At 32.9% G+C, this 16,905-nt stretch overlaps 3 protein-coding genes across 3 annotated transcripts; 2 read left to right on the top strand and 1 right to left on the bottom strand.

Annotated features, from left to right (window-relative positions):
- Positions 1–4,490: 4,490 nt before the first annotated feature.
- LOC108568958 (cysteine-rich PDZ-binding protein) lies at positions 4,491–5,656 on the bottom strand. Its single transcript, XM_017930311.1, has 2 exons — positions 5,336–5,656; positions 4,491–4,756 (listed from the first exon to the last, which is right to left on the bottom strand). The coding sequence occupies exons 1-2, from the start codon at positions 5,506–5,508 to the stop codon at positions 4,627–4,629; spliced, it is 303 nt and encodes a 100-aa protein (XP_017785800.1). The 5' UTR covers positions 5,509–5,656; the 3' UTR covers positions 4,491–4,626.
- Positions 5,657–5,882: 226 nt separating this feature from the next.
- On the top strand, positions 5,883–9,220 carry LOC108568960 (CCAAT/enhancer-binding protein zeta). Its single transcript, XM_017930313.1, has 10 exons — positions 5,883–6,077; positions 6,132–6,237; positions 6,299–6,484; positions 6,546–7,111; positions 7,171–7,373; positions 7,433–7,580; positions 7,636–8,315; positions 8,372–8,553; positions 8,624–8,971; positions 9,030–9,220. Exons 1-10 carry the CDS (start codon positions 5,988–5,990, stop codon positions 9,218–9,220), a joined length of 2,700 nt encoding a protein of 899 aa, XP_017785802.1. The 5' UTR covers positions 5,883–5,987.
- Positions 9,221–9,375: 155 nt separating this feature from the next.
- On the top strand, positions 9,376–12,070 carry LOC108568961 (thioredoxin-related transmembrane protein 1-like). Its single transcript, XM_017930314.1, has 5 exons — positions 9,376–9,781; positions 9,957–10,118; positions 10,388–10,664; positions 11,723–11,830; positions 11,890–12,070. The coding sequence occupies exons 1-5, from the start codon at positions 9,645–9,647 to the stop codon at positions 12,031–12,033; spliced, it is 828 nt and encodes a 275-aa protein (XP_017785803.1). The 5' UTR covers positions 9,376–9,644; the 3' UTR covers positions 12,034–12,070.
- Positions 12,071–16,905: the final 4,835 nt, after the last annotated feature.

Here is a 16,905-nt window from a genome sequence, read left to right as displayed (position 1 = left end):
GTTTTACATTTGATGGTTCGAATCCGTTTATGGACGTAATAGTTATTATGTATGAAAGTTATTGCATGTCTTAATTGGAGAGATGATGATAATATTAATATTGAATATATAAATATGTTTGTGTGTGTGTGTAATTTATTTGTTGTGTCTCGGTTATTGAGTGAAACAAATTATGAATAATAAAATGGGTAGAAATTATTTTACTTTTGTAGACTACAACTACTTTATAACATGTTTTCTGGCCTCGAGGTACGAGAGTACCACTCTTAACGCGTCTGCAATGTAGCTGTAGTTTTTTGTTGGTTTAGTTTGTGGCTTCAGTAACAGCAATTAGATTTTATGTATTTAATGGAGAGGATTATCAAGGAATTATTACGAAATTTCGCACAACAATAAAATTTCATATGGAACAGATATGTATGTACGTGCGAGAGATATTTGAATCAAACGGAGTTTTAAACGAGAGTGTCTGTTAGCATCTTGTCCTCATTGAGTAGCCAAGCCCACTTTTACCAAGGACACCGTTTTATGATTATTTATCCGGCATTCCTGAGGAGACCCTACCGGAGATGTTTATTTTTTTAATATTATTACTTCTCTTTTTTTTTTATAAAACATGATACACGAAATCATCCTCGTAACTTTCGCATCGTTACTTTGCGAATAACAAGCTGTCTCGTGCAGGTGTCATAGTTTATATGATCTTAGTCTTAAGATTCGTTTCAAATCCTAAACTCAGGCCAAGTAATTTAATTGCAGCGGAGTCGAATCGAATGGAATCACACACGGATTCTTCGCATCGGAACGGACGAAGAGACTGTATGTGGAAGGTAGAAATATTGTTCGCTATTATGGTATGCGGTTTTCTGTATATTTAACATACTGGTTACAAATTGGGACGGTTTACAGTTAGTATTGATGAGAAAATATGTAAAGATATATCTCCGATGTGCCATGAGACATCCACACTCCACGTTAAATAATTGCTGCCTCTTCTTTATTTCTTTTTCTTCTCCCCTCAATAGCCATCCGCGGTTTCCGTTGACCATAAACATTGCGTAATGCGTTTTGCCGATGACCGTCTTCAGTTCGCATGTCGGTTTCGATTCTTTATCTTTACCTACGCTTCTCGGCATTTAACCCCTTGCATAATTTCGTTTTTTTGCCACCGGAATGTTTAACGTTTGCCCGCCGATCTTCCTTAATTATGATGTTAAAAAAAAGGTGAATATATTAAGTGCACGCAATTAATCCGTAAAACATTCTTATGAACAGGAATTTCAATCAACAACAATTATAAATTATACTCATTAAGACGTCTGTACTCTGCGCGATGCTTGACAAGTAACTTATATAGGAATATGATAAACAGCACTTGTTAACTTTCTGTTATATGAGACGAGCTATAGTAGACTACACAAATATCTTATTTATTACGAGATACTTTTCAATTAGCTGATAAATTACTTGTAAAAGTACTTACAGTTTCAATAAATTCTAAGTAATTTCTAGAAAAGTACATACGAAAGTATATACAATTACAATCTCGAAGATTTAAAAGTACATGAATCAGAAGTTGTCTTTTATTCTCGCGATAAATTCAATTAATTGGTACTAAAATAAGTAACATAATTGNATAAACAATATACATAACGCCATACTTGACAAATTACTTGTATAAGAGGAAGTGTAAATATATAAAAGTTGTGGTAATTATAAAGTCTTCACTTGAAGTAACTTGTAGAAAAGTATATACCAAATAGTTCAAACAAACAACTATCATACACAACGCAATACTTGAGAAATTACTTGTAAAAGTATTTTTATGAAACAAGTTGTGTTAATTATGAAGTAGAAAGTACATACGAAATAGTTGTGATTTCAAAGAATGAAATTACTCTAAACTTGTCAAGTAATTTATATACGCGAATCAAGTAAACAACTAATCTTAACGAATAAGCAAATTCCATACACACAACGTAATACTTGACAAATTACTTGCAAAGTATTTTTGTGAAATAAGCTGTGGTAATTATGAAGTAACTTGTGGAAAAGTATATTCCAAATAGTTGTCGTGATTCCAAAGACTCAAATTACTCTAAACTTGTCAAGTAATTTATTTAAAAATACGCGTATCAAGCAAACAACTATCATAATCTCAACGATTAAACAAATTCCATAAACGCAACGCAACACTTGACAAATTACTTGCAAATATTTTTTATGAAACAAATGGTAGGTAATTATGAAGTAACTTGTGGACAAGCATATACCAAATAGTTGTGATTTCAAAAACTCAAATTACTCTAAACTTTTCAAGTAATTTATATAAAAATACGCGAATCAAGCAAACAACTGTCATAATCTCAACGATTAAGCAAAGTCCATATACGCAACGCAATAATTGACAAATTACTTGCAAAGTATTTTTGTGAAACAAGCTGTGGTAATTATGAAGTAACTTGTGGAAAAGAATATTCCAAATAGTAATTTATATAAAAATATGCGAATTAAGCAAACAAGTATAATAATCTCAACGATTAAGAAAATAAATCCATAAAAAAATAAGTATGATAGTTATGGACAGTGGACACATCTCGTACATTTCACGTGATCAATTACAAGTAACTTGTACTAAATCAAGTACATAATGCAATATTTGACATATTACTTGTGAATTTATGTGTGAAATAAGCTTTGATCATTATATAGACTTCACACGAAATAGTTAAATATTTAATCTTAAAGTCTGCGAATAAAGTTAAAAGACTCAAATAACATACCGTATCGTATTACTAGATAGTAGTCAAGAGTGCACGCGAATTAAGGTACGATAGTTAAGGAGACTACGTTTATCTCTTATAGACTACACAATAATTACCAAGTAAATTATATAAAAGAACATAAACAACTTAACAATTTACATGATAAGTATGGGTTGTTGTGCAGTCGTTTCTAAATGCATAACAAGTTTAGTTTGACAATAAAACTTTAGAATCTAAAGTGCACGTTGCAATAAAAATCTAATAATAATATATTTTTACAATAATCTAAATTGCTTCAGAAAACCAATTAAGAAATTTCTGCAGTTTCGTTGGATTGCAATGTGAAAACTATGTTTTGTGATGTTTCCTTGTTTTTTTTTTTTGAGAATGAGGGCCTAATATTTGCATGCGCAATCCAACACGAAAATTTTAAAAGAAAGGCGGGACATGTTGCACCTCATTAGAAAGCTAGTTTCTTCTTTCTTTCTGAAAAGAGAAATTCGTGTATGGCGACGGACGATCGCAATAAAACTCGTAAGGTCCACGAAAGACGATCGCGTGCCGATCAAAAGCGGCATTCTTGTTTTCCTTCTTCATATTTATACATCTTTTTAACTTTTTATTTCCCATCGCCACCATCTGCGTACGTACCAATCACATAAACAAGCGATTTAGGGCTTACACGTCTTTATAGATTCGCTTCAACAAGTTGATGTTTCTGCAAGAATCATCGTTTAATTGCAGCAACTCGGAATGCGAATGACAATTTCCGTGTCCTCGGCAAGTTTTTGAGTAACGACTGCCACGAATTATTCGCAATTGAAACACAACGATTAGCATTCTTCAAGGGAAATCAAGAGACAACTTTATCACCTCTTATACTTATTATTTTATTTATTATCTGCAGATTAAAATGTTTGTTTCAATGGAAATATAGTATTGAATTCAGAACTTTCAATGAAGTTTTTCATTCTATTCCTGCGGTTTTAATGAGAAATCGTCAGAGACAAACATTCCCAACTATCGTTTGTCATCGCAATTTCGAAGCAATTATTTTATGAATATTTATTAGATGTTTTGCAACAATGAGTAATGGTAATAATAATACGAGAATTGCTTGCTATAAAATTTATCCTTCCACGAAATTATAAACAATTAGAAAAAAGAAACATATGATAAACAGAAAACGAAGGCTCTGTCCCATTTTCTAACTGCGTCTGTTATCCTTCAAGGAAGTGTACCTGGTCGTATAAGTTATGATGAAGTTTAGTGTATATAGAAATTGTGCAATACTAACATAAAATTAAGACTAATGTAACCATATCAAATCTAGGCGCCATTAAAATGAGATGGAAAAAAAAAACAAAATATGCCCTACGGTGATCAATTCATGGGTGGACGACATCTGGACAAAGCGAAAGCTTCAGGAAACAAACAACTTGTTTACAAATACGTTCTTAAACAGTTATATTGTGCAATAAAAAACTGCAGCAGTGAAGAACTTAAATGCTTCCAAACAAATACAATATAATTTACTGCATTCGGTTACTTAGTTATTCTTTGAGAAATACTTAATTATTAAGTGACGTATCTAGGATACATCAAGGATATACGGATTTCTGTTTAAAACAAAAGAGGATGATGAATTTTGTTTAGGATTGGAAATAAATGTCATGTTCATTTCTAAATAAATATATTTATGAAAGACTACAAACTAATCAATCGTCGATGATAAAACGTGATAGAAGTAAACGTAAATACTTTGTACAATATATAATAATCATTTAATATGCGTTTTCAATATTCTTACTAAAATCAATAAATAACATTCGCATTGTTTCTTATATAATATAATCGTGCGTTAAGCAGACGATTGCTTATAATTCTTTGTACTCATCATCTTCTTTCCGCACATCGCGCAAATTCCCTTCTTGTACGCGCACGCTTGACAATAGTGAGCTCCAGGTTGATGCACCTTTTGTCGACAAATCCTGAAACAACAACAAAAAAATGCATTAACATTGAATTTATGATCGAACATAAATCATGCAAATTAAACAGTTATAAATTACGATTACATTGTTTGTTTTTTTTTTCTTGTTGGTCTTGCATAGGAATACATTTCAAAGTCAATGTATTTACGCTCCTTCTTTTTCTTTCTTCTTGAATTAGATAATAATTAGCATTACGTTTTACATGCATATGCGTCCACGCAAAAGATTCCAAACAATAGAAATGAGTCAACTTAGTGTAGTTCTTTGAACTTGCCAGATAAGAGAACAAGTGAACATTGCCTTAAATGTGGATAGCAATGAATTACAGCTCATTGGAAACAGTTAATGCATATCATCAGAAACTTTAACAACAACAAAAAAGTACTGTAACAATTGAATAATAACTGTAACAATTGATTATATAAAAGTTTTTAAGGTTGCTAAGCTCCAATGACAGATGAAAATCAATAGTTGATGATCAAGTAAACAAATAATGATGTTAAATGTTTAATTAAAGACTGTTTAAAATGCTCTCGGAAATCTACAACAAAGTTTAAACACAATAACAATACTCACTTGCATGTCTCGAACTTTGTTGTGTACGGATTAAACCTATTTTTTGAGCCTGTCAGTGCTTTGTTCTCATTAATTCTACGTCCACCACCCTCTGTGGTGTTCCTGGCTCCACTCTTCCAAGGATCAGGTGTAATCACTTTGCTCAACTTCTTTTCACATTTCTCACAAACCATCTTACCCTTAACTATTAAATATCTTTATCAATTAGGTAACAGTGGCAGTAATATACAACATGCAAATCTGATTTATCGAACTGAGATTATTTCTTTCAATTTCAAAACATTGCCTCTGAATAACCTATAAATATTAACAGATTTGAGAAAAACACAACAAAACTGAAGTGGAGGGGGCTAATCAAGATTTATTCGCTGAAAATTAAATTACAAACTTTAATTCATAAATCGTTAATTATTGAATTTGCTTGAACTAATTCTATAAACTAATATATTTGTTTGTTTGATTAAAGCTGAAATCATGTTAAATTTGTAAGGATAGTTGCATAATGGGAAGCTGCTTATGCAACCAAATTAACGTTAACCATGGTTAAAAGAAGACATAGTTTTGTAATCTCAGTTGTTACTGGAGGTTCATCAAATATAACCTCGAAAAACCTCGTGTAGTTGTGTTTATTTATTAGATTTAAGGCGACAAGATGAAGATTAAATTTACTGACAACGATGAGGAAGAGGTTTACGACGAAGATGAGGCACATGAGGAACGCAAAGCAAAATGGTATCATGAGGTAAATAACGAGAAACGTGTTAGTTTCAGCATTCTTTAAACATTTGTATTATAGTTTCCAGCTGATATACAATGTGAACCTGTTGCCGATGAGTTAATGATTAAGTTGAAAGATGAGGCTAAAAAGTGCTTGGATTCAGACAGTGCTGCATATAATATAAGTAAGTTTGTTTACAGTTATATTCAAAATGTATGTGAATGTAACATTATTTATACTTTTAGAAAGTGCTAAGATTAACTCAAATTATGGCTGGATGAAGACTGTGATGTCGAAGGGAGCTGTTTCCGATAAAATAGCTGCCCACACAATCATGATCCAAGATGATCCTGTCTGCAATCTGGAGAAAATCTGGAATTTGATAGGCATGGTCAAAGTGGGGAAAAAGAAGGAATGCATTGTTGTAATTGGTTTGTTTGTTTCATTATTTTCTCTATAATAATTTCTAAATGAATCAATTTTAATTTTCAGAAACCTTGACTGAATTGTTTTTATCTGATTTGTTGGTGCCTGACAGAAAATTGAAACTGTTCCATCAAAGACCATTAGGAAAATTGAATGATTTGTCGTCAGGAAACACGAAAACGAGAAATAAGTATCTATGCCACTGGTATTTTGAAGATCAACTGAAAGAGGCTTACACGAATTTCGTGCAGGCTTTGAATACCACAGCCCATGACTCTGTGGATGCGAATAGGGAGAAAGCCATCACGTCTATGACCAATCTGTTGATAGGAAACGCGGAGCAAGAGAATAATCTTCTTTCGCATATAGTCAACAAATTGGGAGATCCTTCTTTGAAGGTCGCTTCCAAAACATTATACTGTTTAACTCAGTTACTTAGGAAGCATAGCAATATGCAAACAGTCGTTTTAAAGGAAGTGGAGAAGATTATGTTCAGGCAAAATATTGGACAGAAGGCGCAGTATTACTGTCTGTGCTTCATCATACAGTTTCACCTTACTCACCAGGATCCACAGATTGCTGCTAAATTGATCAGCATCTACATCTCATTCTTCAACAAGGCCATTACTGATGTAAGTTCTATTATATTATTTATAATCAACAATTACTTAATTTATCTTCATTTCTTTAGGGTGACGTTGATAGCAAGATGATGTCTGCTTTGTTAATTGGTGTTAAGAGAGCTTTCCCTTACGCCAAAATTGAGTTGGAGACTTTACAGAAACACTTTGATACCTTATACAGGGTGTTTCACGTGGCCAAATTCAGTGTCAGCTTGAACGCTCTGTGCTTACTGCATCAAATTTCCGATGTATCCAACACATTAAGCGATAGGTTCGTATATAATAATCATACTGAAACCTTTAAATTTATTGTAAAAATGTTGTTAACAGGTATTACTCAGCCTTGTATAAAATGCTCATCGATCCTAATTTTTCCAAATCGACGCAACAAGCTATTTTATTGAATCTAGTTTATAAATCATTGATGAAGGATACAAAGAAAAATAGGATATTGGCATTCATTAAGAGATTGTTACAGGTAAATGTTTTGTGGATTTAACGTGATTTCGAGATTCTAACGTAATTTATTTTAGATTTGCCATTATTGTCAGCCAAATTTCGCGTGTGGTATTCTATTCTTGATTTCACATGTCATCACAAAGGATAAGACTCTGTTCATCGTTGAGCTCAAATCGCATGTCAGCACTTATAACTCTGATGACGAAGACGACGAGGAGAAATATGTCGATATTAAAGATGAATTGGACGAGAGAGAAGTTCAGATTGCCGATGTAACTTGCGAAGAAGATAAGGACTTTGAAGTTGTCGTTGTATCTGAAGAGAAAGGAAATAAACCAAAGGTTGCTGGCTGGTTCCATGCTGGTGTATCCACCAAACAGAAGAAATGCTCGAAAAATGAAGCGACTGTAAGGAATCCTCTGTACGCGGATGCCGAGAAGAAGGCGTACACGGAATTGGTGACGTTAAAAGAGCATTACCATCCGACAGTTGCGTTGTTTGCTAACAAATTGATCAATGGCGAGAAAATTATATATTCCGGTGATCCGTTGAAAGATTTCCAGATCATCAGGTTCTTGGATAGGTTCTCGTTTAAGAATCCAAAGAAGGTGGAAGATTTGCCTTCGCACGATCCTACATTCGGTAAGAGAAAAATGTATCAACCAACTGGTCTGAAAGCCGTGTCCGTGACATCCTCCAATTACGTCACTCAGGATCAAAAGGAAATTCCCGTTGATGAACTCTTCTTGCATTCGTAAGTTCTCTTTGCATTTGATTTATTGGACAGTTAATAATTTGTTTTATATTTAGATACATGCAACATAAATATAAAGATAGGGATATAAAGGAGGAGGAAGAGGATGATATTGAATCGGTGGCGAGTGATGAATTCGAGGAAATGTTGGACAAAATGTCCGGATTCAAACATACCGAAAATGATGAAGATATGGACTTTATGGATGATTACGGAACTACCGTTAAAAATAAGAAAGGTGTGTATATTAATTAATAATACTTGAACGACGTTATGGTTAATTCAAAAATTAATTTACGATTTTTTAGAAAGCAAAAAGGACGATGACGAAGAGGAGGAAGAAGACAACGACGAAGAAAACGGTGATCTAAATGATGATGATGATGAAGAGGATTGGTCTGACGAAGAGTTTTCCAACGGAGATATGGGTGATATGGACGTTGACGATGATGATGACGGCAGTATCGATATGTTCGGTGACGACGATGATGATGAAGATAACGTCATGTCCTTTAATAAGAAGAACAAGAAGAAAGCGAAGGGTGGCAAATCAGTGTTTGCTTCGGCCGAAGAGTTTGCTCATTTGTTGGAGGAAGAGGGTAGCAGCAAAGTGGCCCCAGGCAGTTCCAATCAAGTACAGAATAGCGATAAAGCTGGTAGGTTTCTGGTAATAATATTTCGTTGTTCAGTTGATATTGATGTTGTGATTTTTAGATGTCCGACAATTGGACTGGGAGGAAAAACGTAACAGATGGTTGCACAATAAGGGTGAATTCAAGGGCAAGGGCGGAAAGAAATTTAATAATGGCAAGAAGCCTTTCGGCAAGCCCGGTGGTAACAAAGGCAACGGCGTTTTCAAGAAGCGACCCAGCACGTTTAAGGGTAAAAATAAGAAGCAGAAATAAGTTAATGTTTATTGTTACTAATAAATACATTTTATAAGAATTTATCTACAGTAGTTTCATTTTTCATCAAGTAAACGAAATTTTTTCAAATTTTAATTAGTTTTTTTTTTGGTGGTACGTAGATAACCCAAATAGCAGACATGTTAGACAACGTGAAGATGCTAAATGTTTGGTCCTGGAATGTTGGGAAATGTGATGTGTGAGATTTGCGGTCTGTTGGGTATGGTTCGGTTTTGGTTAGACTGTGCTGTGCATAACATTTGAAACTGACGTGGCTTTTGTCTGGCAGGTGGTTGCTGTCTGTCTACTGCATACATATACCATCTTCATCACCATCAATAATACACGTACAATATAGATAAGTGAAGGTTCGTAACCGCAGCAACACCGAAAATAAAATAAAACAAGAAATTCTATTTACATAATGGCGTGCGGTAGACTGACTGTTTTGACAATTTTTGTAGTATTTTGTGCCTTTATCAGTGTAAATGCCAGTAAGGTGATCGATCTGACGGAGGAGAATTGGAGGTCGATGCTCAAAGATGAGTGGATGGTGGAATTGTGAGTGTAAAACCATACAAGAATGGGATGTGGATATGCATGCATGAAGCGGCATAACCCGGCCATCGATGATGAATGTTGCTAGCGTGTCAACTGTTCGTTCATTCGTTCGAGCGTGATATTGTGATTATTAATTAGGAATACCGCCTCTATGTGCTTCTCTATCTGTTTCCAGCTACGCTCCTTGGTGTCCGGCGTGCAAAGGCCTGCAGAACACATGGAACGATTTCGCCTCCTGGTCCAAGGACCTAGGTATTAGCGTAGCCAAAGTGGATGTTACCACGTCTCCAGGCCTCAGTGGAAGATTTATGGTTACCGCCTTGCCAACTATTTTTCAGTTAGTACCCATCAATTATTACTTGCGCAAATATTGATTATATCCATCTTACACACCATCCCAATTCCATTTCCACTTGTCAAATAAATCTAAACAAATATGATTCATCAATAACACAAACTCTATATACAGAATCTTATCTTATGTTATTGTAAAATTAAGTAAACAAGATATTCTTTCACCAACTTCCAACAAGATGAAATTGCTACAATATTCCTATTGTCATTTCCAATTGGATTCTATTTACACATAATATTTGTTTTTTTTAGTGTATATAATGGGCAATTTAGACAATATAAGGGAAGCCGCGATAAGGACGCCTTCTTCTCGTTCATCGAAGACAAGAAGTGGAAGACGATCGAACCAGTATCCAGCTGGAATTCACCAGATTCCATACAGATGACCATCGTCTCGGCCTTCTTCAAGCTGTCTCAGGTCCTGCGCCACTTCCACAACATCCTGATGGAGGATTACGGATTACCATACTGGGGATCTTACTTGATTTTCGCAGTTGCAACGATCCTTCTCGGCGCCGTCCTTGGTTTGGTAAGCCGATATGCATCTTTTGAATGTTTCGTTATTGACTCAGCAATTAGTCCCGGAATTAAAAATCTGGACATCGTGAACTATCACATAGTTAGGTCGTTGTCTTAGAGGGGATTTATGGATATTAAGTGCAATATTCTTAATTAATTTTATTTTGGGGAAAGGAAGTGGAAGTCCTAACCATCTTAAAAGTAAAAAAATTAACAGTCATAAACTAAATTATACCCTGATATAGACAAATACAATTAATAATCATAGTTAATTGATAAATGTTGATAATCTGGTTGGTCACGACAATACATATTAATTATACAATAGATGGTAATAAAATGGTCGGCCACGACACTAGAATGTCACCTTCGTTTATCGTTGAATTTTCAAGCTAATGCGTCACAAATCCGAGAACTACTTCAATTCAGTACATATCTATCTTTGTTTACTATTCCTCAACGAAATTATGCATTATTAAACACAATTATATACTATATATTTAGGCGTGGACAAAGCGTCGACTTTTCCTAGTCGTTCGCATGTCTCATATGTACACAACTCTGAAGTTTATTTTAAATTTAAACTTATTTTTGGCTTTAAATTAATATTTGTCTTATGATACTTTAACGCATACGATGTTGGTAGACCGTCGCCTATATTTAAAAAAAAAACAAGTCGCCTGTAGTGATCAAAAGTTTGTCTAGTCCTGGTATATATAAACCTTACATGATTGTTTTCGAGTATATTAGAAAAGTACATGTAATTGTACAAGCATTACTTGTGAAAGTGTCACATTCACATTATAAGGACTACATATCACATTTTGATAAAAACATTTTTATTATTTCAAAAAATTGTAGGTGAAGCATTTATTTTAAGAATTCTGAAATATTTATTGTTTCGCCGAAAGATTTCATTTTATTTTGAACTTGCTAGATTTAAAAATATGCATGTTATTTTTGTGTCATGTTTCAACGCGAATATTTTTATGTCGTACGTACAAAAATTCCATACTTTTATTCATAGGAGGATGTTTTTTTTATTATTTTGTATTGCATTTATTTTAGGTGTTGGTTTGCATTATTGATTTGATATATCCTCAAAAATACCAGAGACCAGAAAAAACCATGAAAGGAGGAGAATCGAAAAAGGATAAGGACAGCGATGATGAGCTTGTATGTTAATTGTATCTTTTAAACTTGGCATCATCATTAATATTGTTTGTTATTTGTAGGCCGATGAAGATATTAAAGATGATTTGTTAGACGACGCTAGTCAATCGGATGGCGAAAAGGTGTCCAGTTCGGATAACGAAAAGAAAGATGCTTCAAGCAAACCGAACAGTCCCGTCAAAAAGCGTAAGTCCAGGAAGGAGTGAACCCAAATACACAAACAAGCCACATTTTTTTTTAAAAGAAAACGCAGGAAACAAAAACAAACACAACATAATGTTAACTAACTAACGGTTACTCGATAAGGCTCAAAACTATTACTTAATTGCAGAAGGTTACGTTCATTTTTCTATTTTTCCAGGGAGAGCTGTGTTCACGCACTTTTGAGTGAAAGCAAAATTTATATTTTGCGTGGTGATTATATATATATTTTCATTAAAAAAAAACAAAACAATAATATTTAAATATTTTCGTATGTTATGCTGATTTATACGGAGATTTTATGGATTAATCAATAAATTGTTAAGCCAACGATATTAGATGGGTTTTATGGCGTCACGCTTTATTTTCTGTTATGTAGTTTCTTTTTATTTTCTTCGCACCGAGCGAAATTAAATCTGTATCCACACACACACGCATTCTTCGTTTTAGTCAATTGAGATTTATTTATAATTAATTTATTTTTTTTTTTGCTCTTTATTTCCTAATGTGTTTATTATTAATATTTTTTTTATATAGCTAATATATCTTTTTGTAGTTTGTCGATAATAAACGAAATGAACGTTGAGGGAATTGAATTGTATTTGATGGACAATAATCATTTATTTAAACAAAAAAACCGGTAGTTTGTTAAAGTTGGGATCTCTGCATATATGAAAAGGTTGTGTTTATTTGTTGTATTATTACAAATTTTTATTGAAATGTTTTTTGTTTGTCTTTGTCTTTTTTTCCAATTCCATCTATTACATGTTTAGACATTGACTGCCATCGTGAATAATTGTTAAATATGCGCACGTTTAAATCCATCACATTTTTTTTGTTGTTGCGTTTAAATCTATGTTTCTTTTATATAATCATTGTTCCATGACAACCATTAATGTTTAGTAGAATTGGATTTGTTCTTAAATTCCATGGATCCTCCTTTTTTTAATTATTATATATACATATATTTAAATACAATGAGTTTGTACTATATACACTTTATTTTTAACATTCCCATTAACAATATATCGATTTAAACTTATACGTTTAAATTGGAAACCTATTTTGCATAAAAGTGTAACTCAAATTATAGAAAACATACCAGAAGTATAGATTCTACATGGATTTGTTAAACATTGAACAAATATCGAAAAAAACTAATGTTTGTATTAGCAAATCTAATAGTTGTCTTCAAGTGCACAAAGAAGATAAGCAAACAAAGGATTATAATACAAGATTATAACAAGTAACAAGAAGAAAACTAAATATCCTAAAATTCAAGAAGGAATAATAGGATTTTCATAGCATGCAGCGTTTGTCTATTGATTGAAGGTGCGTTTTATACAACTAATCAACTTTTCTTATTTCAGTTATATTATTTTGCAGACACTTCTTCAGTTCAATTTGTTGCAATATTGATCAATACGTTTAAAGCAATGAAACTAAGAAGGTATAATCAGAGTATTACACAAACGTTGGGATTCTCGTAACCTAAACTTAAGCACTTGAGCACACAGTTCAAGGAATGGAAAGCGGCAGATAAAAAAAACCGGAAGAATAACATAGTACGGTCGTGAGGCACGTGTATGTAACATTAGCCACATGTCTGATTTCAACAGACCCCTGTGATGAGATCGATGTGCGAAAGAGCAGCACGGGATGTGTGCTGCAACGATTTTTATTCTGTCGAGGACGAAATATGCAAGGAGCTGTGCTATTTTAATCGATCGACTTTGACGTACTCAGAGACAGCCACTATAAATAGACAAATCTCGAATTGTGACATTTTTCGAGTGAGCCATATCGCATTGAGAAATTCAATTTTTTGTTAAATGTACAAGAAGAAATGCGATAACGAATGCGTTACGTATAATGCGTGTATAAACTGTTTTAAGCCGAAAGAACGTCCAAACAAGTATCTGCATTTAGTGTATGGAAATAGTGAGGAAACTGCGAAAACGTTTGTACCTATGAGGACATCAGTTTTATTTGAAATAATAACTAATAATATATCCTTGATTTCAGAATGATTTCTAAAGAACTCCCAATTTTCCTTATTATATAAGAAAAAGATGTATTCTTTAGCTTTAATGTATCTAAATAGGTTGAAGATGGACGGATGATTTGTTAAAAAAGGCATAATTATTTAAGTAGTAATTATGATTATAATAAATGCATAAGTTAATTAATACTTTAATGTATGTAATTAAGTAAGTTGTAAGGTTGTGAGAACAAGTTTTAGTTCTAGAATATTATTGATAATTAAAAATCAATATTTATAAAAGTGATTTGTTGAGATTGGAGAATGCAGGAGGAAATTAAATGTTAACTTTGATGTTGTAAAATGTGTCTTTGAATCCATCAAAGTTCATGAAGTCAATATAATACCACTAAATGACTGTACAAATGTATATCATTAATTTCTAAAACCAAATAATGAATACGAATTCTTCAATGAAAAAAAACCTAAGGTCTATTTCTACTTTATTCTATGTAAAACAACATATGTTAATATCTTAAGCAGAGCCGTCCTTACACCGGGCCCCGCTTTTTGAGGGCCCCGCAGCTTTATGTGGACCGGCAGGACAAGTGGCAAAACAAAGATTTCACTAGAGTTGAGATTTTAAATTATAAAAAAAAAATGTTTAAAGGGCTAGGGACGGCCCTGATCTTAAGTACACTAATTGATTAAAGTCTGTATTTAAAAAAGAAAGTAATCTTGAGTTCAGCTGTAACTTATAAAGCCTATCCGCAAATCAGATCCTGGTGAGAAATGGAAACATTTCACTTTATAAACAAAAAAAAATTGTTTGATTGCGAGCAATTAAAATTAACACGAAAATGGAGAGTGAAATATATAATTGGAAGAAAAACAAAAGGAAAGAAAAAATACAAAGAATGCGCACACTTGGTTACAGAGAAATGAGCAAGCAGATTTGAGTAATGCTTGATACACAAAATCATGTTAAAATTTGCAGACTATATGTCTATATGTTGAGATTTATTACAATTTAAAAGAAATGTTTTTTTTTGTTTGTTATTAGTAATCTCAGTAATTCTCAATATACTGAGAATGGAGAAACATCAAGTTTATATAAGTACAGTTGAACCTCGCTTAACGAGTTTAATCCGTTCCAAAATTTCCGGAAAAATAACACAAAAAAATGTCTACATAACTTTTAAAAATGATGTAGAAGACGTGCAATCCGGGACTTCTCTTCTCATCGTCGCTCGTTATGCGAAACGTCGCTCGTTAAGCGAGTCATTTTTCGTACAATTCATTTTGCTCGTTAAGCGATGTTCCACTGTATTTTAATGCTTAAATGCGTCTATTGCTTATTGAATAATGAAAAGCTATAATAGCAATAATTCTTTGGGCGTCTACTCAATAAGAAATAATTGGTAAGTTGTAAGTTGTAAGTAAGTAATGCTATGTGAGTAGTGGATATATGGTTATGGTGATCAAGTACTTGTACAAGTAAAATATGTGAAGTAAAGTTTTAAGTAGCGAATTGACGGATGTTGAAAAGAAAAAGGTGACCCTAAACCGAAGTAATCGTTCAATAATGTATACTTTTTGTTCATTTCAGTAGCAAAGAATATGTTCTTCAGATAAGTATACTAGACATTTACTTAGACACAAATCTGAAGAACATATTCTTATATATCAATGTATCTAGTTGAAAAGAAACATGTGTTTTAGTATTCTAATTTCTTAAACTGTGAAATCTTATTTTTTTAAAATCTAATATTTCAATTTGTAATACAGGTATCCGCCGACTTACGAACTCCCGGACTTACGAACAAAATTCTAAAAGCTCTAACTTGTTACAAGGAGATATATGGTGATAAACAAGTTAAAATTTAATATTTTTGGAAGATGTACTATCTGTTTCATTGCATTTGTTTCTTTTGTCGTTTCTTTTTGTTAATTGTGATGTCTACGTTGAAAAGTATTTGTAAGTGAGTATTTGGTTTATTTTAATCTATTTTTTCAAATTTATGAAGTCAGAATACGGAATTTAACATATATAAAAGTAAAAACCATGATAAAGTGTGGTAAGATAACTATACTTTGAAATTTTTCAAATTCCCCTGACTTACGAACAACCCTTTGGAACGGAACTAGTTCTTAAGTCGGGTGATACCTGTATTGCTAATAACCTGCTGATGATTTAAATACACATCATAAATATCCATCTGAAAAGTGTGAATATCAGATGAAAATTGTTTGCAATATGCGCATATTTGATTACATCCGAAAATGCTTCGTTCACTTCGGAAGATTTAGTAAAAGAAGCGAAAAAATATGATCGAGAAATATTCATTATGATAACACGATACGTTTTTGTTTTTTTTTTCTATTTTCCAATTATAAGCGGGTCCGAATATATCTGTGTGTTTATCGTTATAAAATTTCGGAAATTCAAAGTTCAAATCACGGATCTCGTATACAAAATCGCAGTTGCATTTGTTAATTAATTAGAAGTTTGATTACATAAACTAGTTGTGAAACTTTCGGATCGCATCGCAAACGCTTTCACCGCGCCAATATTATTATTATTATTATTATTGTTAAATTGCATTTCATATATGTAAATAAATTGAAAATAACATTGCAATTAAAATTTCGCGCAGATTAAATGAGAAGTAAACATATTTGTGTTCTAAAAATAAGCAGCTTAAGAGCAATAATTGTACACACAGATTGATACACGAAATACGAAAAAAAAAAGAGGATATGGAAGGAAGTCTGCAACTGAAATAGGATGGGTTTGTTAATGCCGGGGATTTATTATTTTCGTTTAGAAAGTTTTAATCAAAGTGCAAAGCTCATAAACACACGCATCTGATGCACACGTTTCTGGGACTGTGTG

The sequence above is a fragment of the Nicrophorus vespilloides genome, unplaced genomic scaffold (assembly GCF_001412225.1).
Source record: "Nicrophorus vespilloides isolate i.1.1-1 unplaced genomic scaffold, Nicve_v1.0, whole genome shotgun sequence".
Classification (NCBI taxonomy): Eukaryota; Metazoa; Arthropoda; class Insecta; order Coleoptera; family Silphidae; genus Nicrophorus; species Nicrophorus vespilloides.
The sequence above is the reverse complement of the archived record's forward strand: the minus strand, read 5'-3'. Positions and strand labels throughout refer to the sequence as shown.

Bases quoted from the DNA above. Each gene is read 5' to 3' on its own strand.
- LOC108568958 (XM_017930311.1), bottom strand. From the start codon at position 5,508: ATGGTTTGTGAGAAATGTGAAAAGAAGTTGAGCAAAGTGATTACACCT. The intron at 4,757-5,335 runs GTGAGTATTGTT...TTGTTGTTTCAG, and splicing joins ACAAAGTTCGAGACATGCAA to GATTTGTCGACAAAAGGTGC.
- LOC108568961 (XM_017930314.1), top strand. From the start codon at position 9,645: ATGGCGTGCGGTAGACTGACTGTTTTGACAATTTTTGTAGTATTTTGT. The intron at 10,119-10,387 runs GTTAGTACCCAT...TGTTTTTTTTAG, and splicing joins GCCTTGCCAACTATTTTTCA to TGTATATAATGGGCAATTTA. The intron at 11,831-11,889 runs GTATGTTAATTG...TGTTATTTGTAG, and splicing joins AGGACAGCGATGATGAGCTT to GCCGATGAAGATATTAAAGA.
- LOC108568960 (XM_017930313.1), top strand. From the start codon at position 5,988: ATGAAGATTAAATTTACTGACAACGATGAGGAAGAGGTTTACGACGAA. The intron at 6,078-6,131 runs GTAAATAACGAG...TTTGTATTATAG, and splicing joins AAGCAAAATGGTATCATGAG to TTTCCAGCTGATATACAATG. The intron at 6,485-6,545 runs GTTTGTTTGTTT...TTTAATTTTCAG, and splicing joins GGAATGCATTGTTGTAATTG to AAACCTTGACTGAATTGTTT.